Here is a 20,477-nt window from a genome sequence, read left to right as displayed (position 1 = left end):
GACATGATGGCCTGAATGGGAGTTGGGGCAAAGTGTGCACCGTCTGCTCTAGCGCACCTCTGCACCCCGCTGTGCCTTCTGAGGGGTAGGGAAGCCCGGTGCAGAGCACGCCCCGCTTCAGGCCCGACGCCGGCACTGCCTCCGGCTGGGTGAGCTGGGGCGGTGCTCTTACCGCCACCTTCACTCCGTCTTCTGCAGAGTGAAGAATACACTTCAGAGGGTGGTGGGATTGGGGCGGCAGGGGGTCCCCCTAAGAGGGAGCAGGGTCTGGGAGGTCAGGCCCTGAGGTGGGGGGCTCGGGTCCCTGAGCACAGGGCAGGGCGCAGGCCGGGCGGGTGGCTGGTTGCTGCTCGGAGCGGGTGGCACAGGCTGAGCTTGGGTACACGTGGCGCACACGGTGTGGTCTTCAGATGTCAGCTGTGACTGTTACCGCCACGGTCGAAGTGCTCAAAAGCTCACTCAAACGTTTCCCAGAGAGCAGGGCCATATCCTCCCCGCCTGACACTGAGAGAACATCCGGCACGCATTCTGGGGGGCTCACGCCGACACGAACCCCCTGCCTCCAGCTGCCCCGGGGCTCCCTCCCAGAACCCACGCGAGCGTGAAGAGGACCCCGAGTAGTGGGACGTTCCCCCCGGGCCATGCCGGCTGCTGCCGAGGCCCCCAGCACGTGACAGCTCCTCCATGGGGGTGAGGGGCACCCCGCTTCTGCTCGCCTAGCGGTTCAGCTTCTGGGAAAGGGGTGAAGGTTTTCTGAGATCAACAGGGAGATGTCATGTTGGGGAAAGGGTTCCCCAGGTTCCCGGTGGGAGGCTCCTGCCCGTGGCCCCGGCTGCCCCACCCCCTGGCTGAGGTGACACAACCGTGTTGTTCCCTGTCACTCGGTTCCCGCTTATCTCTCCCGCCTTGTCGGCGCCACCACCTTCTTGGAAATGAGTAAGGGCAAAGGGGAGGGGGCTCAGCACCCCCGCCTCCCCAGCGGGCCCCATAAAGGTGCTGTACCTGGGCCCCAGACGCCACAGCAAGTCCTAGACTCCACAGGACAGCCAGCCAGACAGCTCGATGGCAGCGAGCACTCGGGCGCAGGCCACCTGCCTCCTGCTCCTCCTCCTCACCAGCCTGGCCAGTGGCTCAGTTTCCCGGCTCCAGGTAAGAACCAGTGGGCCTGGGTCCCGGCACGGGGCTGGGATGGGAGAGCCAAACCCGGGCGAGGGGTGCTGAGGACAAGCTAGAGACTCCCCGGCCCGGAGCAGAGCCCTGGGCAAGGAAGGGGAGCAGGGGCCGGCAGCTGCCCAAAGAACAGGGATGGGGTGCTGACGGCAGGGGCTGGGGCCTCTGAACTGATGAACGCCCCAGTTATTCACCGAAGGCCAACACTGCACCAAGTGCTGTTCTAGACGCTGGGGATCAAGAGTGGACAAGGTGGGCAAGAGGTTAAGTTTCTGCCTTACATCCTGGTCAGGGACTTAGTCAACGAGCAATTAAGACATTAGTTAAAAAGGTAATTTGTGTTCAGTGCACACTATTCACAAATAACTTAAAAGATGGTGGGAGAGTGACGGGGCGTGAGGGGTGGCTTTAGACGGCAGTCGAGTCAGGCTGCCTTTCGGGAAAGGGACATTTGAGCAGTGGCTTGAAGGATGAGCCATGGGGCCAGGATGCTCCCGACAAAGGGGACACCACGCAGAGGCCCACGGTGGGATCAGCTGGCACCCTGGAGGAGCCGACGGTTAGCTGAATGAGTGAAGGGCACCGAGTACCCGGACATGAGGTGGAGCGTGAGCAGGGGCCGGAGCACACGGGGGCAGGCTCCGCAGGGATTCAAGATGGGGAAAGACATCATGGTCTTCCTGACACAACGTCACAAGTTACTCGGCTGTGCGCGGAGAAGGGATTGCAAGGGACGAGAGGACACGCTGGTGGAAGGGCAGCAGTTGTGGAGAGGGAAGGGGACAGATCTGGGTTGTTTTTAGGAAGGAGAACAGGCTGGGGGAGGTGAGGTAAAGCAAGAAAGGAGGATCACTCCGAGGCTCCCGCTGAGTGCTGCTAGGCCCCCCACCTGGGGAGGAGCCGGCGGGTGGGAGCACGGCTGAGCACTCTGCCGGGCCATCCTTCAGCCCCCCTTCTACTTCCGCAGACGGGACAGCTCCTAGACCCCCAGACCCGCGACGCAGCTGCAGAGAAGGGCGGCCTGCAGGTGAGAGCCCCGGGCCTCCCCGCGCCCCGGCCCCCCTCCCCGCCTCCCTGTACCCGGCCTCACTCCCCCTCCTCTCCTCCCACAGTCGGTGCTCCACAGGCTAAGGAGGCGAGATACCCACATCCCCATCTGCATCTTCTGCTGCGGCTGCTGTAACATGTCAAGCTGTGGGATGTGCTGCAAGACATGAGCCTCCCTGGCCCGCCCCCCACCTCCCACCTCCTTATTTATTCCTGCCACCCTCCAACATTTGTTTGATGAATAGTCTTGGAATAAAATGGCCGGTCCTGGCTTTGATTTTCCAAACTGGAGTGTCTGTTGCCCTTTCCTTTCGCCAAGGGCCTTTCAGGACCTGGTGAGCTTTGCAGGGCTGGTATGTGCTGGAGTTTGCAGGGAAGCTTGGGGAAGCAAATTTGTTTTCTGTTCTTCCCTTTCTTTCCTCCCTTCAGAAGGAATTTACATTGCAACAGCAGAGAGGAATGCTAAAGTTTCCTCTCTTGGAAGCCTTCTCAAAACAGGGATAAAAAACTCAAATGCCTAGCGGGGGGTTTTCAAGTGAGGTCAGCAAACACTTCCAGGGGTCCACAAGGTGGAAACTACTAAGACATTATTTGCCTTTTGCACTCTCATCCTTTCACGAGGACACAGTGGATTGTTCCAGAAGCTACGTGGCAGGTGATGACATCACTCTGGTAGCTAATGGATTGTGTGATTGTGTGTCTTGTGCTTAAAATTACCCAGTTTCATTTCTAATACATTAAACAGCTATAGATAAAACCTACTTTAACAAAAGCTTTCTGGAGTCCTCCATAATTTTTAAGAGTTGCAAAGGGGTCCTAAGACCAAGAAGTTTGAGAACCACTGGCATTCAGAGAACAGATAGGTCCAGTAAATGAGTGAGGGGTATTGGGTTGCTTCATAGGAGCACCTTAAGGTGTATTCTCTCAACAGGGACACACTTTGCACATGAAACATAGAAAAATATTCTTCATCATCAGAAGGAATGAAGTTCCCATTGCTTCTTCTTAAAAACCATATCCCTCTAAGTCCATCTTATTTTCCCACTTTTGATAGAGGCAGAGAAACAAGAAACATTTCACCTTCTTCTAAGTTCATAAGAAAACGGCACTAGCAAGACACTAGAGGGCATTGGCCACTTGGCCTCGATGTTGGGTGTCGATAGGGAGTGGTGAGGCCTGGGGTCCCCTCGGAGGAGGCTCCAGGAGATAGCTGCCCTGCCCAAATGCAGACCCCACATGGCTACAGCTTCTGATTTTTCAAGAGAAGGTGGAAATCTTTATTTTGATGTGAAATTTCCTGATTTTTACAAAATATAGGCAACTGATGAAAGGTGATCTTGCATTTTAAATCAATGTTCTGTCAGCACAACTAACCCCAACCGAGAGCCTGCTCAGTGCTGTACTCCATTAACCTTTAACTCCTGCCTTAGAAGCCACCAGGCTTGTCCTCTGAGGCTCTGGGAGGAGGGTTTCCTGAACGGAGAAGGAAGGGGCTGGGAGAGGAACCTGCTTGGAGAGCTCTGTCTCTCATCAGTTACAGGATCTCTGAGCTCTGAAACTCTTAACTCCTTATCCCTAAGGGGAGAGAAGTGTCTCTACAGGGCTCAGCTCAGCTGGCCATTGAGTTGCTCAAACAAGTTCTTCCAAAATTGCTTTGGAAACCATCAAATGCCTCATACACATAAAGGAGTATTGACGGGGAGGCAGGTAAAACATGGGACGGTGGGAAACCTGAACTTGCTACTTACATGTAATGACTCCCGGTGCTGTTCTCTCCATCTTAGCAAGCAGATTCTCCCAGGTGGCGCTACAGATGGGAGATGTGAAGCAGAGGGTCTCAGTGTTATTGTGCATCAGAAGCTCTTGAAGGGCTTGTTAAAAACTAAATGAAAAATAGAGTGGGATGGGGGTGTGTGTGTGATTTGTGTGTTCTTTTTTACCTTTATTTTTTATTCTTATTCTTTCTGGTGTAAGGAAAATGTTCAAAAATAGATTAGGGTGATAAATGCACAACTATATGATGGTACTGTGATCAGTTGATTGTACACCATGGATGACTGTATGGTATGTGAATATATCTCAATAAAACTGAATTTAAAATAAAAAAATGCAGATTGCTGGGCCTCACTTCCAGTATTCCTGATTCAGCCTGTGTGGGATAGGGCCCAAGGACTTGTGTTTCTAACAAGATCCCAGGTGATACTGACGCTGCTGGGCTGGGGGCCACACTTTGAGGACCACTGGTGTGAAATGCCAGAATGCTTCTTGCTTGGACCGAAGTACCAGCCCCCACTCAAGAGAGTACTAAGCCGGTGGGCCTGGGGGCTTGACGCTGCCTGGGATGAGTTTTTGCTTGGCCAGTATGGTGTTTCAGACAGAATTAGGCTAACATCTAAAATAGGGCGCTTCACCTAAAATCTGGAGTCCTGCCTTCTGTTGAAAGATACGATGATCTGGCAGCACCAGGAGACACGAGGGGCTCTGAGCAGTGGCTGCCCCCTTTAGGGGGAGCATATTCATGCCCTCCGGTCCCCATGCCCTCCGTCTCCAGCCTCCCACCCTCCCTTCCCCACTCCTGGGACTTGGAGCCCCACGATTGCTGACTTCTTGGTGGGCAGTGCTGCACCCTTCCCCCAGAAGAGCAGTCAGCTCACCCCGTGGGAGAGACGGAGCCCCCAGCTGCACAGACAAGCGACCCCAAGGGGCTTGGTGTTGACTCTGAAGGCTGTCACATATGAACCCCCAAGATCTGGGTGTCCCCCCACAAAGCCCAGGTGCCAGGCCCCTCTCTTCTCCGGGACCCAAGCGTTCAAGTCCCACCCCACTCTCAATGGGCTTTTGTCCCCGGCTGGGAAAGGCACGAGCAGAGTCTGACATCATGAAGCTGGGGTGGGGGTGGGACTCCCTTCCCCCCTTCAAGCCCCCTCCGACTCCTCACTCTCTGGTCCGAGGGATTTCCCCACCCCTCACCCCCGGGCTCTGGAGGAGGAGAGAAGATGCCCCGACGTGGCTGAACAGCTCGTGGCAAACTGCTGTCTCCCCCACTTAATCACAGCCCGCCCAGCTCTGCCCGCCTCCCCGGCCCCCACCCCCTCCCACCCCCACTCACCTTGCAGAGGTTGGGACCACAGGGAGGGGCTGAAGTGGCAGTTGGAATCCCCGTGGGATTGGCTTGCAGAGGGTTCCCACAGCCCAGAAGGTGGGTGCAGCCCTCTCTGAGCACACTCGGTGGACCAGGCACTGTTCTAGGAGACACCTGGTGGGCAAGACAGACACACACACAGCCACCCTGCCCTCTGGAGCCCCATGCTGGTGAGGAAGCTGGTGGAGAACTCAGCACAGAGTGCAAATCCAAAACGTTCAGATGCAGGGGCTTGACCTGGTGAGGGGTTGGGGAAGGCGGCTGCGCCGGGGATGGGGGGTGGGGGTGGGGGTCTGGGGGCGTTTTCCGGGAATAAGAGGCAACATGCAGATGCCTTGGGTCAGAGGTGCCAGGGGGGCTGGAGGGACACATCCATCCACCTGCTCTATATTCTTTAGGCTTGGCTCTGGGCCAGGAGCTGTTCCAGGAGCCGAGAGAGGCTGAGACTAAAGCAGACAAGATTCTGACCCCAAGGAGGTCGTGTTCTAGTGAGAAGAGATCGCTAATGTGTAAGGTTGTTCAGACGGCAGTAAAAGCCTAGAAGAAAGTAGAAGTTTGGGTAACGATGTTGGTGAGTATAATTAATGCCACTGAACCGTATGCTTAGAAATGGTTAAAATGGGAAATTCTGAGAAGTATATACGTATATATATATATATATATCTACAACAAAAAAATTAAAAAAAAAAGAAAGAAAATAGTCCGGGACAAGTGGACCGAGCGCGGCCGAGGGGAAGTGATCCTGAGAGGGTGGAGGAGGTGACCCTGAAGCCGGGAGTGGGACAATCCGGTCTCCTCGTGCCCACACCAGCCTCTGCTGGCTTCTCGGGACCAGGGTCACCCCTAACTTCACCACCAAGATTCCCCAGAAGCCAAGGGCAAAGCCTTCTGGCCTCAGCTTGAGACTTCCAGCAGGGTCCGCACACCCCCCCCAGGGACCCAGAATCAGGGTGCCGGGTGACAGAGAGGGGTGAGGAGCCAGGCAGCTGTACCCCCGAATCCCCTCCAGGAAGGAGCTGGTAGAACCCAGGCGTCAGGCTGCCCCGTCTGAGCCCCGCGGTGACAAGGGCCCTTTGTGCCCCCTCCCCCAGGGGCAGGGAGGAGCTGGGCCCTGGAGGCAGGCGGCCCCTGGCACCCGGGGGGAGGGGAGGGGCCCGCAAGCCGGGGCCTAGACCCTGGAGGTGCTCGGCCTGCGGAGCAGGAGAGCGGGAGCAAGGGCATCCGAGTGAGTACTGCCAGGGGCCCCGGGCCAGGGCTAGGGGATGGGGGCGGGAGGCGCAGAGCACAGGGCTGGGGAGAGGATGGGCAGGGGGCCCAGAAGCATGTGGTCTGTGGGGTGGATGGTCACTGGGGATTGCCGCTCACTTAGGACTGCTTGGGGATGGGTCGGGGCCATGGCAGGGGCAATAGACAGTTCCCAGGCTTTGGGAAGAAATCCCTGAGGGAGAAAATGAAGAGGCCTCCTCAGCAACCCGTGTGGCTGGGGGCTCTGCAGGGACAGCTGCACGGTGGCCCCCAAGTTTGGAACAGATGGGGACTGAGGGGGTCCGGGGTTGGGTGAAGAGTGGAAGGATGCCCGGATGATCAGACAGCCTGCGGCGTGCGATGTGGGAGAGGGGTAGGGGCAGCGGGCTGTGGGTGAGCCAGGCCCCCACAGGTGTGTGCATGCACAGGTGCATGTGTGCACAGGTGCACCTGCCCGTGTGTGTCACCTTTGGCAGTGGTTCCTCTCAACCTTTTTTTTCATTATCACCCCCCAGGGAAACATTTTAGCCCGTTTTTCCTAATTGCCACCCCCCATGCAATGTCAATACTATTTATATATATGTGCTTATATACTAAAGGGCCACAATTTGTTGTAATATGTAAGAATGTTTTGCCCCCCTTAATGCCAAGAACCAGTTTTTTGCCCCTGTTAAGAATACAAGGTCTACGTGCTTGTTTTGCACATATGGCTGGCCCGCATCTCTGCTTACCTCCTGCTCCTTCCTCGTGTCCCAGGTGCATGAGCCTGTCTGTGGGCAGGTGTGTATCTGCTGGGGCAGCACCTGCCTATCATCCATCGTGGGTACGGGTGGAGCTGCCCTACCCCTCAGTGTGTGTGTGCGGGTCCGTGTGTGCACACCACCCTCCCATGCCATGCCTATATCTGTGCATGTATGTGGTAGACATGAGGGAGGGCAGCCCAGCTACCTGGCCTCTGTGACCGTGTGTGCCAACACAGCTCCAGTGGGCACAGGGTGCTCGGCACCTGTACGTGCGTGCAAGGCCCTGCCCATGGGAGCCTCTCTGTCTGACTGGCTCTACATCTGTCACATTTCACACCAGCATGTGCACGGGTCTGACTGTGCATGTGTCTGTGTACAAGGGGAGAGGGAGGTGAAAGCAGGGAAAAGCAGCCACTTGGAAATCCTGGCTCCGGCCCCGAGGCGGCCCACAGCGCAGCTGGGTGCCAGGGGCTCGCCAAGCCCCTACCCGCTGTCCTGTCCTCCCTGGCCCCACCCAGGGCCCGGCCAGGAGTGCCTGCCTCCCGCCTCGCCCCCCACCTACCCGAGAAGCCCCCAGGGAGAAGGCAGCCTCACCCCGAGGGAACAGGGCTCTTTTGTGCCTGGCTCTGGCCTCCGTTGCGGGGAGGGACACCAGGGCCCCGTCTGTGGGGTGGGAGAGGGCGGCAGGAATCCGCGTGGCATGTCGGGAATGCTGATGCTGTGAAACCCAGTCATTGATGAGGCCGGGTCCCTGCCTCCCACCCCCGGGGCTCGGCCGTGGGACGTCTGCTCCCTGGGCCCACTCACCATCATCACTACCTCCCCAACTGGCTGCCGCTGCTGCCCTGCTGCTCCCCTTCCCCGCCCCACGGCGCCCCCACTTCCCCGATGGGGGTGAGGGCTGCGGCAGTGTGGAGAGGCTGAGGCTGTGTGGGAAGATCCCAAGCATCCATGGACAACAGAAGCCACGTGGGCCCCCTTACGACAGGCCTGGCCCACCACCCAGGGTGGCTGCGGAATGAGGGGAGCGGCAGGTGCCCAGGCTGCCAGCCCCTTGCACCCGTCTGACTCTTGCTCCAGGTCGGCTGACAGCTTTGAGCGGATCCAGAAGACATTCTCAGCCCAGGGAGGCCGAGGTGAGTGGCGGACTCCCCACCCCCTTCCTCCCAGCTCCCCCTGCTCCCGGCTGGTCCAGCCTGGGCTCTCTCCTTACTTTTGGGAGATCCTCAGGGATAAGAATGGTGATGAAAATAATTATCAGCTCACCACGATCAAATAACAGCTCAGGCTCGAGGCCCAGCTCTGCAACTTATCAGCTGTGTGGCCTGGGGCAAGTTACTTCATAGATCTGGAACCCAGCTGTAAAATGGGGTTTATCTTGAAGAGATCAAATGAGTTAATACAGCAGGTGTAAAGCCCTTAGGCCTGGCACGGAAACAGTAAGTGTTAATTACAAATAATGATGGCAGCGGCCACTAACCACTGACAAGCTCCTTGCTCAAGTCTTGAGAGAAGCACCCCTCCCACTTCCCTTGACCTGTGCTTCTTTCCTCTCCCCTCTCCAGCTGTCTCGCATTTGCTGTACAAAATGATATTCCTCACGGCACTGCCCCTCTTTTGGATCATGATTTCAGGTAACAGCAGGAGGTGCTGAGGGGTTTTGGCTCCTGGGCAGGCTGGGGCTGCTCCCGTGGGGTCCTTGGAAGGCGACGGAACAAACGGGAGGCAGGGAGACCTGTAGGGTGCGTCCCTCTGCCTTAGCAGCCCTGCTCCCCCGCAGCCTCTCGAGGGGGCCACTGGGGGGCCTGGATGCCCTCGTCCATCTCGGCCTTCGAGGGCACGTGTGTCTCCATCCCCTGCCGCTTCGACTTCCCGGATGAGCTCCGGCCCGCCGTCGTCCATGGCGTCTGGTACTTCAACAGCCCCTACCCCAAGAACTACCCCCCGGTGGTCTTCAAGTCCCGCACCCAAGTCGTCCACGAGAGCTTCCAGGGCCGCAGCCACCTCCTGGGGGACCTGGGCCTGCGCAACTGCACCCTCCTGCTCAGCAGCCTCAGCCCTGAGCTGGGCGGCAAGTACTACTTCCGGGGGGACCTGGGAGGCTACAACCAGTACACCTTCTCTGAGCACAGTGTCCTGGACATCATCAGTGAGTCCCCTGCAGGTGGTGTGGGCCCCAGGGGGCTGGGGAAGTGTTGGTTCCCAGCACCCTGGCGCAGGAGGTCTGGGTGGGAGGTCCAAGGAAGCATCAGTGAGGCTGGGGGTGCAAACCTCATGCCCACATGGACCCAGCAGATGAAAGAAGTGAGCAAAGCAGGGCCCCAGATAGTCTTCCTGCACCCAGAGGACCGCAGGTGGTTTTACTCTTCTATGGGGACAGGCAGTGGGGCCAGGGGCTGGGCCAGGGCCTCCAGATAGCTGTTTTAGCTGGGCGAACTTGGACAAGTTACTTAACTTCCCTGGGCCTTGGCTGGGGTTAGGAACAGCACTTACCCCAATGGGTTAACAGTTGTCAAGAGCTCAGAGCTTGCCCAGGTTGGCATCCAGCTCTGGCTAATAGGTGCTGGGTGGGGAGGCAGGTCCCATGGTCTCAGGCATTCTGATTTTTCAAGAGAAACCAACATCATGCATTTTTCTGTGCAATCTCCTAATTTTGAAATACTGGCCACCCATATATATATATCTTTAGGCCAAATAAACTGCACTGTGGACCAGATTTGGTGATCAAGTAGGGCCTGTAGATTCAGATTTCCCTCCAGCACCAAGTCTACATGAGGAGCCAGATTACAGCCTCGATGCAGAAAGAGACCCCACAGCCAGGCACACACACGCAAATGCACATGCACGCCCACCGGTAGAAGGGTAAATCAAGGCAAACAGGGGGAGGAGAAAGTTTCCTTAAAGACGGTAACAGTGCCAGTGTGGCAAGGCTTGAAGGCCAGCTTCACCCGCGGTGGCCTCGGTGGCCTCAGCTGCAAAATGAGCATAACAATAGCTCCACCTCCCAGCATTGCTGGGACCCAGCAAGTTAAAACACTGCAAAACTCCAGACCATGATGATGTTATTGGCATTGCTATGACATCCCAGTTGACTCTGTGGACTGTTTCTGGGTGCAGGAGGGAAGGGGGTAGGGAAGTCTGTATCCGGTGATAGGGGAGGGGACAAAGTGCCAGGGTTGGAGTTGGACAAGTTGAGGGGGAGGGCAATCCTGTAGCTCAGGGCTGCTTCCTCCACCTTCCTTCTCCCGCCTCACGCAGACACCCCCAACATCGTCGTCCCCCCAGAGGTGGTGGCGGGCACGGAGGTGGAAGTCAGCTGCATGGTGCCGGATAACTGCCCGGAGCTGCGCCCCCAGCTGAGCTGGCTGGGCCACGAGGGCCTGGGGGAGCCGGCCGTGCTGGGTCGCCTGCGCGAGGACGAGGGCACCTGGGTGCAGGTGTCGCTGTTGCACTTCGTGCCCACCAGGGGCGCCACCGGCCACCGGCTGGGCTGCCAGGCCTCGTTCCCCAACACCACCCTGCGGTTCGAGGGCTACGCCAGCCTGGACGTCAAGTGTGAGCCTGGGGCGGGGTCGGGGCGGGGCCGGGGCGGGGCCGCCGGGGGCCGGGGCGGGGTCTGAGGCCCCCGAGCGCCCACCCCGCTGTGTCGCCGGCCTCAGACCCCCCGGCGATCGTGGAGATGAACTCCTCGGTGGAGGCCATCGAGGGCTCCCACGTCAGCCTGCTCTGCGGGGCCGACAGCAACCCGCCCCCGCTGCTGACCTGGATGCGGGACGGGGCGGTGCTCCGGGAGGCCGTGGCCGAGAGCCTGCTCCTGGAGCTGGACGCGGTGACCCCCGCGGAGGACGGCGTCTACGCCTGTCTGGCAGAGAACGCCTACGGCCAGGACAACCGCACCGTGGGGCTCAGCGTCATGTGTGAGTGCGCAGGGGGCCCCGGCCCGGCGCCAGCTCGGGGGAGGAGAGGGACAGGGGGTCAGTGCGCGCTCACCGCCCCGCAAGCATGTGGGGAGCGCCCGCTCTGCGCGGATCCCACTCAGAGGACAAGACTGGGAACAAGACAGATGAGGTCCCTGTCACCTGGGCAAGCCTGTTAAATAGCTTCCTGTGGGCAGCCGGGTGCTGGGCTGATGGGGTAGGTCTGGACCTGCGCTTAGGAACCTGCATTTTCACATGCGCCCCAGGTAGTTCTAGTGGGAGGGGCTGAGGGGAACCCAGGCCTCCCTAGCTGGGCTTGTGCACAAATACATTATGGGGTGGGAGAGGAAGGATTCTCAGCTAGGAACCAAAAACAGGTCATTCATCTGCTCATTCATTCATTCATAAGTATTTATTGAAGCAAAATGCTGAGTGCTTTGCACAGACCTTCTCCCAGACACCCAGGCTGGCTCCTGGCCACGCCTCCTTCCAGTCTCAGGGAAGGGTTCCCTCACCATTCTATTTAAAACTGCAACTACCTAGATTCCCGATCCCCTTTTATTTTCTCTGAAGCACTTATCCTGATCTTGCAAACTATATATTTCATTTATTTACATAACATCCACCCACACGGGCAGAGGCGTCCATCTACCTTATTCAAGCTAGCGCCATGCCTGACTCAGTAAATGCTGAAGGAGCAACCCTCTGAGGCTGGAACTATTATTAAGCCCATTTTGGAGATGCAAAAACCAAGGCCCAGAGAGGTCAGGTCTCATGTCCACACCACTGGGATGGGGCAGAGCTGGTAACAAAACACAGGCACTATAGCTACAGAGCCCCTGCCCTTGGAAGGGGTTCCCTGAGCCATCCTGAGCCCCTGGGCTAGGTTTGAGGTGCCTGAGGTTATAGTGGGGGTGGCTGGCGAAGAGGTGCCTCCCAGCTCCTGACCATCCTGCTCCCGTCCTGCCCCCCAGATGCCCCCTGGAAGCCGACGGTGAATGGGACAGTGGTGGCCGTGGAGGGGGAGGCTGTCTCCATCTTGTGCTCCACACAGAGCAACCCGGACCCCATTCTCACCATCTTCAAGGAGAAGCAGATCCTGGCTACGGTCATCTACGAGAGCGAGCTGCAGCTGGAGCTGCCGGCAGTCACACCCGAGGACGATGGGGAGTACTGGTGCGTGGCTGAGAACCAGTATGGCCAGAGGGCCACCGCCTTCAACCTCTCTGTGGAGTGTGAGTCCCCCCGCCCCTCACCCCTGCTGAGGGCTGGCTGGACTCACCACCCCCGGTGGGGATGCTACGTCCCAACCTGAGGCAGCTGTGCCCCCACCAGCAGGCTAGGATGGGCAGGGCAGGCATGCTGGACCCCCAGCAGTGGAATAAAAGGCCCTCCTGAGAATACTGTCCCACACCTTGAGGTGGGCTCCTAACCAAGGCAAGCTCTGGATTCTGCACCCTGTGCTACCTTCACATCAACTCAGACAATACCCAGGATGACATCTAACCCTTGTGGAAGGTCCCTGTGTACCAGGCACTGGTAGAAATGCTGTACAAGGAACCCACTCATTCCATGCCCACGACAGCTCTAGGAGGGAGGCTCTCCCACCATCCCCATTTTACAGATGAGGGAACTGAGACCCAGAGAGCTTATGACACTTGTCCAAAGCTGCACAGCTACAAAGTGGCAGAATTCAAGATTCAAATCCAGGCAGTCTGGTACGACTTTTCTATACCACCCAAAGTCGCCCACGTGCTATGTTATCACATTGGCACATACCAATCGAGCAGTTGCTAGGTGCAAAGGGCTGTGAGGCTCTGTGGGAGGTGGGTAGGCACCAGGGACCCCAAGCTTATTATGACATATGGTCTAGCCAGGGAGATGAGGAGGAGGAGCAGTTTTGGAAATGAAACTCCGTGCCACTGCAAGCCAGCGCCCCTTCTGACCCCCTCTCCATGGACAGCATCAGCAAACACACGCCCTCCTGAGACATTCCCGGTCAAGGGTCCCAAGTCACAGGTGGGATTCCCCTCCTCCAGCAGCCCCCTCTGGAACTCTCACAGCAGTCAGCTCTGCACTCCCATCTCCCTTGCTTCCTCCTGCCCTCTGGCCTGGCCTCTGTCTCTTGTCTCCAAAGTGGGTGCCAGACCTTCCATCTCTCACCCATCTCCACCTATTCCCAGCTACATCATGCTGGGAAAGTTTCTTAACCTCTCTGGGCCTGTGTTTCCTCCTTTGTTAAACGAGGAATAATAATAAAAGTTTTGCTTTATGGGGATTGGTGAGGTTCAGACTAGATAATCCAAGTAAACATATGCACAAAGTCTTGGCACAGGGCAACTGCTCAATGTTAGTCTTTGTCACCTTCCTTTACCTCCTCTGATCTACCACACACACACACAGAGCACAGAGCAGGGGCTTAGACCCACCCAGACTCCCATCATGCTCTGTCATATATATACAAGCTGTGTGACCCTGCACAACTGCCTTCACCTCTCTGGGCCTCAGTTACCACCTACAGTGGTCCCCACCACACATGCTTGCCAGCAGCTTCAATGAGATGCAGTACGTAAAGCCCTTGGCAGGGTGGCTGCCCCACAGTCTGAGCTCAGTGGTTTGTGTGTGGTCATAGTCAGGACACAGCGGATCCGTAGATGAATTATTCCAGAAGTGCCATCTTCCACAGCCAAGCTGTGGCTGCTCACTCCCCTGCCGGCCTTTAACCTTTGGGCACAGTCCCTCCCAGCCTCTGCTTCCTGGCAGCTCGGAGATGATCATGGCGTTTGGAGCTTCTGGCACTTTACTTTCTCTGTATGTGCCATCCTGGGCCCAGCCCATCTTCCGGCACACCCTTTCCCCATTCCTTAACCCCCAAGCCGGTGGGTCTTAAGTTTTAAGAATGAGAGAACCCTCTGAGAATCTGATGGAAGCCCCAAGCACACATTCACCAGCATCTCACCTGCTTTCTTGGGGAGTCACAGGCCCCTCCCTCCAACATGAGCAGCAGCAGCAAACATTGGTTTCTGGGTATAAGCTCGCTGAGTCCTTGTGGTCACCCTGTGAAGCGGGCACATCTCACCAATATCCCCCTTAACTGAGGAGAAAACTAAAGGGCAGCATTCCCCAAGGCCTCGCAGCCAGGAGGGTTGGTCAGAGCCAGGACTCTTCTGGCCTCTTACCTGCCCCAGCTCTTAAACCTCTGGCTGCTTCAACTCCCCCACAGCCCTTGGCACCCATGGTCTCACGTAATCTGGCCTCTTTTGAAAGCAAACCACCAGAAGTTTTGGAGTGCGAGGCCCTCAGTCAGTTGGAGCTGAGGGGCAGCCACTCCCCCCTCCTCCCATCCGCTGAGCCTCTGATTCTTGGCCGAGGTCTGCATTAAAGCGCTGCCCCCGGGAGCATGGCCTCGGCTGCTGGGCAGGGCTGTCCCCCAGGCTTCCTCTGTCCACCCCCACGGTGCCCCTAGCACTGGGGCTTTAGTGTGAGGACATTGGGGTGCTCCTTGAGCAGGGCACCCTGTCTTACCTGCCGACCCCAGGGCCCAGCAGGGTATGGACCTGCAGGAGGAGAATACCCCTGCTCAATGCTTGGGACAAGCCAGGAACCAGCCTGAACGGTTGGCCCGCATTGACCCCTATAGCCTCACCACAATGTGCCAGTGCCGGGGTGGGGTGGGGGCAGCGAGGGGGCTGTTATTCACCCCAGTTTAATAGAAGCAAGCTGAGGTGTTCTTGGTATCCAGTGCCCGTCAGAGCTGGGCAGGCCTGGGGCAGTATCCCGGCCCTGCCCCTGTCTAGCTGTGTGATCTCAGGCAAATGACTTTGTTAAGCCCCAACTGCCTCATCTTTAAATCAGGAGTGACAACAGTGTCTTACCGTGAAGGTGGCTGTGAGGGGTGAGGCTGTCCCGTCAAGCAGCCCTGGCACCTGACACATCCCATGTGCTCCGGGAATGTCAGATGCCATCATTACATCCCACCCATCTTCCCTTTCAACTCCAGTCTGGTTGTTCTCCAGGTGAGCCCGCAGCCAGGGCCTGGTTCCCAGGCTCGCCCTGTAGGAATGGTGCATTTATTAAGGAGAACTTGGATGGGAAGAGTTTACAGCACCCGTAAACTTTAGAGACCCTTTAGCGTTAAGTGCTATTTCCCCAGATGGTGCAGACCAGAGAACCCCATCCTGGAGGTGCGGGAGGGCTGCTTGCCCTGAGCTGGCATTCACTCCTGCTTGCCCAGGAGATGGCAGAGCTGGCATTCACACCAAAGCCAACCCACCCCAAACTCCCCGTTCCTAGTAGCACTTGAAGTTTGTCTAGCGTCGCCCAGGAAGTGCACACACAGGGCGGGAGCTGCTCTCCCACAGCCTCTAGTGGATGCTTGGTCCCCAGAGCAGGGTGTGAGGTCTTGACTGGGAGGGTTTTTCCACTGCTACTGTTCAAAAGAAATTGTTAATCACTGTCAGTTCAGGTTGGTTGTTACTAATTCACTTGGCAGCGTGTTAATTAGTTACATAATGTCTGTCTGCACAAACAGAATTTGGGGCATTTGCATTTTTATTTACTAGATTTGCAGGCAGGGCTGCACTGAGCTTACAATCGCAATCTTGCCAGTCGCTACCACAGCGGGCACCGTGGTTCCTGGCCCTCTTGCTGTTATCCACACAGTCTTTTTAGTTTTATTTTTTTTGCTGAAATTGAGAAGAGGTGGGGTAAGTGGGCCACGGGGGCTTTGGCCCGTGGGTAAGTGGGTTTTGGTCAGAATGGAGACCCTGTGCTGTGCTCAGTCTAGTGCGAGCAGAGGGGGAGTGTCAGACTCTCCAGGAGGAAAAGAACATTGTTTAAAACAGCAACATTCAATGTTCTAATATACTTTGATGTTTTCCAAAGAGAAAAACCCACCTGTACTATTTTTGTAATACAAGTGTCAGCAAAGCTCAACACAATGGTCTTTGGTGCGGGCAGCACTGGGGAGCCCCGTGAGATGTCCGGCCTAGTGGGGCTCTGGGGGAGTAAACCGGGGCATCTACGGATGGACGGAGGGGGAGGGCAAGGCGGGAGGAAGGAGGCAAGAGAAGGAGGTGGGGTGCGAGAGCTCCTGCCGTGCAGAGGGCCTGTCCTAGGCTGGGGGGGCGGCGCGTGGAGACCTGTCTTCATGGAAATGAGGGGCCAATCATTTAAATCCACAACCGGGGCAGGGCCTGGGGCTTGGAAGAAGAGCTGAGTGGGTCGGGGAGTGGTCGGGGAGCGGAGGACGGGCGAAGGGAGTGGATTCCCGTGGGTGGGCAGGAAAGAGAGGGGCTTGGGCAGAGCCTTGGTGGAGTGAGCTAGGCAGGTGTATGAGGAGTGGTCCAGCAGAGGGAGAAACGCAAAGACCCCAGGGTGGGGAGAGCTCCAGGAGTCTGAGTAACTGCACAGAGGCCCGTGGGTCTGGACATGAACAGACAAGGGGAGGGTGGGAGAGAGGAAGTTTAGACAGGTGGTCTCGTAGGCCCAGATGAAGAATCTGGATTTCATTCTAAGTGACACAGCAAGCAATGGGAGGGCTGTGAGCAGGGGGCGCCCTGATCCGATTTACGTGAGGGAAACAGGCAGCTCATCTCCACCCCAGCCCCGGCCACCCTGGCCTGGCCCTCCGCCCAAGGGGTCCCCTGGGGCCCGGCCTCTGTTGTCCCCAGCCCCCTCTCGGTCTTGCCCCCACAGTCGCCCCCATGATCCTCCTGGAGTCCCACTGTGCAGCAGCCCGGGACACGGTGCAGTGCCTGTGCGTGGTGAAATCCAACCCGGAGCCGGCCGTGGCCTTTGAGCTGCCGTCGCGCAACGTGACCGTGAACGAGTCGGAGAGGGAGTTCGTGTACTCGGAGCGCAGCGGCCTCCTGCTCACCAGCATCCTCACGCTGCGCGGGCAGGCCCAGGCCCCGCCGCGGGTCATCTGCACCTCCCAGAACCTCTACGGCACCAAGAGCCTGGAGCTGCCCTTCCAGGGAGCCCGTGAGTGGTGTGGCCTTGGGGCGGCAGCCACGGCGGGGAAGGGGGCTCCCCCTGGATCCAAGCTCCCCTCCCCACGGCTGCCAACCAGCCACTGAGCGCGGTCAGGCTATGGAGACGGATGACAGGGTCAAGATTCCCTGCCCAGCTGGGAAGGAGCGGCTGCCCTGAGTTCGTCCCCACTGCGCTGGTGGCTCCCGGGCCTGTCTGCAGCAGGAGGGATAGCACGTGGGGGGTGGAGGGGGCTGCTGGTCACTCAGCACAACAGTGGGAATATTTTGACTCTCACCCCTGCCCTAGCCCATCTCCTAAGAACCCAGGTGTCCTCCTACCACCACCAGCAGCCCTGAGGGTGCCTGGGTCTTCTCTGTCCCCAGACCGACTGATGTGGGCCAAGATCGGGCCCGTGGGTGCCGTGGTGGCCTTTGCCATCCTCATCGCCATCGTCTGCTACATTACCCAGACACGCAGAAAGTGAGTGAGCCTGCCGGGGCTGATCTGGGGGCGAGGGAGGGTGGACCCTGATCTGAGGACGGGGAGGGAGGGCTCCAGCCAGCGTGAGCCACTGCTGGTGGGGTTCACACCAGTCCCTTAGCTGAGCACTTTCCCTGACTCATGGCCTGTTTGCCCGCGTTCAATGCCTCTGACCCGTGGGAACCCTCCAATGTGAGGCAGAAAACCCAGGCACAGCAGGTTCCAGGAGCCCCGACAATCACACACATCTGAGGCCAACAAAAACACTCCCCAGCCCCAAACCACACCCACCTGGCACAGCTCTGCTGCTGGGATTTTTCTTCCTCGTGGCACACACATAGCTGTCCTGAAAACGAATTCATCCAGAACATACAAGGGCGAACCTGGGGCAGCCAGGCCGCCGTCCTGAAAAGTGTCAGGAGCTGGGGGCAGGCTGAGGGGTCCCCTGGGGCCCGGCCTCCGTTGTCTCCAGCCCCCTCGGTCTTACCCTTGCAGTTGCCCCCGTGATCCTCCTGGAGTCGCACTGGGCAGCAGTCTGCGACACGGTGGAGTGAGCTAGGCAGGTGTATGAGGGAGTGGTCCAGCAGAGAGAGAAATGCAAGGACCCCAGGGTGGGGGGAGCTCCAGGAGTCTGAGGAGCTGCACGGAGGCCAGGGGGACAGAAAGGAACAGGCAAGGGGAGGGTGGGAGAGAGGAAGGCTAGAGAGGTGACCCTGTAGACCGGACGAAGAATCTGGATTTCACTCTAAATGACACAGCAGGAGCCCCTCGAGGCAGGGGAGGGACGGGCAGTCATGGACAGAGGGAGGGCCTGGCTTCCCCATCTTAGAGAGAGGGGCGGGGGCAACTCTAGGGGGCCTTGGGCCAAAGTTCTAAGGTAGATGGGGCTGCAGAAAAGGAAGAGAGAGGTGCAGGGGACCCACAGGGGCTGACATGTCCTGCCCTACAGAAAGAATGTGACAGAGAGCCCCAGCTTCTCAGTGGGGGACAACCCCCCTGTCCTGTTCAGCAGCGACTTCCGCATCTCTGGGGCGCCGGAGAAGTATGAGGTGAGGCCAGAGTCCTGCAGCCCCAGGCTGGCTGGGGAACCAGAAGCCCAGGGACCCCGAGGGCCTGGGAGGGCCTGGGAGGCTGGGGGTCAGAGGGGAGCCTCTGAGGGGAAGAGGAGCTGGGATGGGGAGGAAGGGCGGACGTTTCCGGTCCCCGCCTGGGCCATGACTGAATTTACTTCTCCGATAGTCCAGAGAGGTCTCTCCCCTGGAATGTCACTGAGCGCCCCAGGAGGTAGGTTCTGGGGCCTCCGTGTGTGTTCGTCCTCGTCACACGTCCAGAACAGTCCTGGCTTAAGCCTGGCCCCGTCCAGCAGTCCTGGCCTCGTCTGCTCGGTCCCATCGCTGCCCCCTTGTCTGTGGCCACTGTCCTGTGTGTGTCCGATGGTCCATGTGGGGGTGGGCGGAGGGGAAGGGAAGCATGGTGGGGAGCCAAAAGTGCACCTGCAGGGCTTCCCAGAGGGAGGAGGGGGCCATGGCAGACTTAAGCCTGGGGGTCCTCACCAGGTGGCTTAATCTGGGCAGGCTTCCTGGAGAAATTGAGTTTTTAGGCGAATCTTAAACTTAGCAACGAGGAGGTTGTAGTGCATGTTGGAACAGCACAGACAAAGGCTTGGAGAGGGACCAGCTGACCGGGGGCTTTAGCAAGGCCGAGCAGAGCCTGGGCTCGCACAGACGAAGGTGCCTTGGGCCTGGACGTTGGCCTTTGCTTCCGGAAAGATGGGGGCAGGCCCCTGCCAACCAGATGCTCCCCCCACACAGAGCGAGAGGCGTCTGGGATCCGAGAGGAGGCTGCTGGGCCTTCGGGGGGATCCCCCAGAACTGGACCTGAGCTATTCTCACTCGGACCTGGGAAAACGACCCACCAAGGACAGCTACACCCTGACGGAGGAGCTGGCTGAGTATGCTGAGATCCGCGTCAAGTGAGGGAGCCGGGGGGCAGCCCGGGTGGCCACCCCCCTTCAGGACCCTCGCTGGCCCCCCGCTGGCTGCGGGCTCCCTTCCTCCAGAAAGTAGTGGGGGCTGGGACAGGAGGGGGCTGGGGAAGGTGACAATGAGGTCCCGGGGGCCTGGCCTGCCCCTCCTTCCTGGCCACCCCTCCCCGAGCACCCCCACCCCACAGTGTGGCTCCCCTCTAACCTCCTTTAACCTCATCTGTCTGGAGGGGAGCTCCGTCTGTCTGTGTTATTTATTGCTACCCCTGCCTGGACTCCCACCCACACCTGGCCCCAGGGCCTGTACAAAAGGGACATGAAATAAATGCCCCAAAGCCAAACACCTGTCTAGAGCCTGATGATTTCTGATACACCCTTGGGGGTCCTGCCTCCCCACATCTCCAGAATGATCACAGTTTCTTCTTGCCCTCCACTGGGCCCTGTGGAGGGGCAAGGGCCAGGGATTCTAGCCCAAAGCTCAGGCCAGTCACCCTTAAGGAGTGCCCACCCTGAGCTGGCCCTGCAGGCTGAGTCTGGCCAAGATTGACTTCTACCTGTCACACCTCATTTCTGGCTTCTGCTGCAGACAGATCAACTAACAGCACCGGGCCTACACCTGCATGCAGCTGTGACCTGAAACAGAGGGGGCACCCCTACTGAAGCGGCATGGCTCCCCAGGTGCCACAGTTCCCCCCACTTCCCTGCTGTTCCACACCTGGCCCCGTGCAGGTTGGAGATGGGGACCCCAGGTCTCGGCGTTTCCCAAGCCTGGG

General features: G+C 58.3%; 2 protein-coding genes across 4 annotated transcripts; both read left to right on the top strand.

Annotated features, from left to right (window-relative positions):
- The first annotated feature begins 769 nt into the window (after positions 1-769).
- Positions 770-2,503, top strand: LOC119521502 (hepcidin antimicrobial peptide). The gene is made up of 3 exons (XM_037819841.1): positions 770-1,149; positions 2,138-2,197; positions 2,283-2,503. The coding sequence occupies exons 1-3, from the start codon at positions 1,063-1,065 to the stop codon at positions 2,385-2,387; spliced, it is 252 nt and encodes an 83-aa protein (XP_037675769.1). The 5' UTR covers positions 770-1,062; the 3' UTR covers positions 2,388-2,503.
- A 3,340-nt stretch (positions 2,504-5,843) lies between these two features.
- MAG (myelin associated glycoprotein) lies at positions 5,844-20,045 on the top strand. Of its 3 annotated transcripts, XM_037819174.1 has the most exons (12): positions 6,488-6,584; positions 8,428-8,483; positions 8,913-8,981; positions 9,128-9,496; positions 10,606-10,902; positions 11,007-11,264; positions 12,239-12,499; positions 16,962-17,249; positions 17,624-17,720; positions 18,670-18,769; positions 18,960-19,004; positions 19,532-19,668. In XM_037819174.1, exons 3-11 carry the CDS (start codon positions 8,936-8,938, stop codon positions 18,990-18,992), a joined length of 1,749 nt encoding a protein of 582 aa, XP_037675102.1. In that variant the 5' UTR covers positions 6,488-6,584; positions 8,428-8,483; positions 8,913-8,935; the 3' UTR covers positions 18,993-19,004; positions 19,532-19,668. The 3 variants fall into 3 exon arrangements, with proteins under 3 accessions (XP_037675101.1, XP_037675102.1, XP_037675100.1); XM_037819173.1 differs by lacking the exons at positions 6,488-6,584; positions 18,960-19,004 and adding an exon at positions 5,844-5,930 and having other exon boundaries at positions 19,532-20,045; XM_037819172.1 differs by lacking the exon at positions 18,960-19,004 and having other exon boundaries at positions 6,495-6,584; positions 19,532-20,045.
- Positions 20,046-20,477: the final 432 nt, after the last annotated feature.

Source organism: Choloepus didactylus, chromosome 27 (genome assembly GCF_015220235.1).
Source record: "Choloepus didactylus isolate mChoDid1 chromosome 27, mChoDid1.pri, whole genome shotgun sequence".
Lineage (NCBI taxonomy): Eukaryota > Metazoa > Chordata > Mammalia > Pilosa > Megalonychidae > Choloepus > Choloepus didactylus.
The sequence above is the reverse complement of the archived record's forward strand: the minus strand, read 5'-3'. Positions and strand labels throughout refer to the sequence as shown.

Excerpts from the sequence above, each read along its gene's own strand:
- MAG (XM_037819173.1), top strand. The coding sequence starts at position 8,936 with ATGATATTCCTCACGGCACTGCCCCTCTTTTGGATCATGATTTCAG. Across the intron at positions 8,982-9,127 it reads CTTTTGGATCATGATTTCAG|CCTCTCGAGGGGGCCACTGG; the intron begins GTAACAGCAGGA and ends GCTCCCCCGCAG. Across the intron at positions 12,500-16,961 it reads CTTCAACCTCTCTGTGGAGT|TCGCCCCCATGATCCTCCTG; the intron begins GTGAGTCCCCCC and ends TTGCCCCCACAG.
- LOC119521502 (XM_037819841.1), top strand. The coding sequence starts at position 1,063 with ATGGCAGCGAGCACTCGGGCGCAGGCCACCTGCCTCCTGCTCCTCCTC. Across the intron at positions 1,150-2,137 it reads GCTCAGTTTCCCGGCTCCAG|ACGGGACAGCTCCTAGACCC; the intron begins GTAAGAACCAGT and ends CTACTTCCGCAG. Across the intron at positions 2,198-2,282 it reads CAGAGAAGGGCGGCCTGCAG|TCGGTGCTCCACAGGCTAAG; the intron begins GTGAGAGCCCCG and ends CTCCTCCCACAG.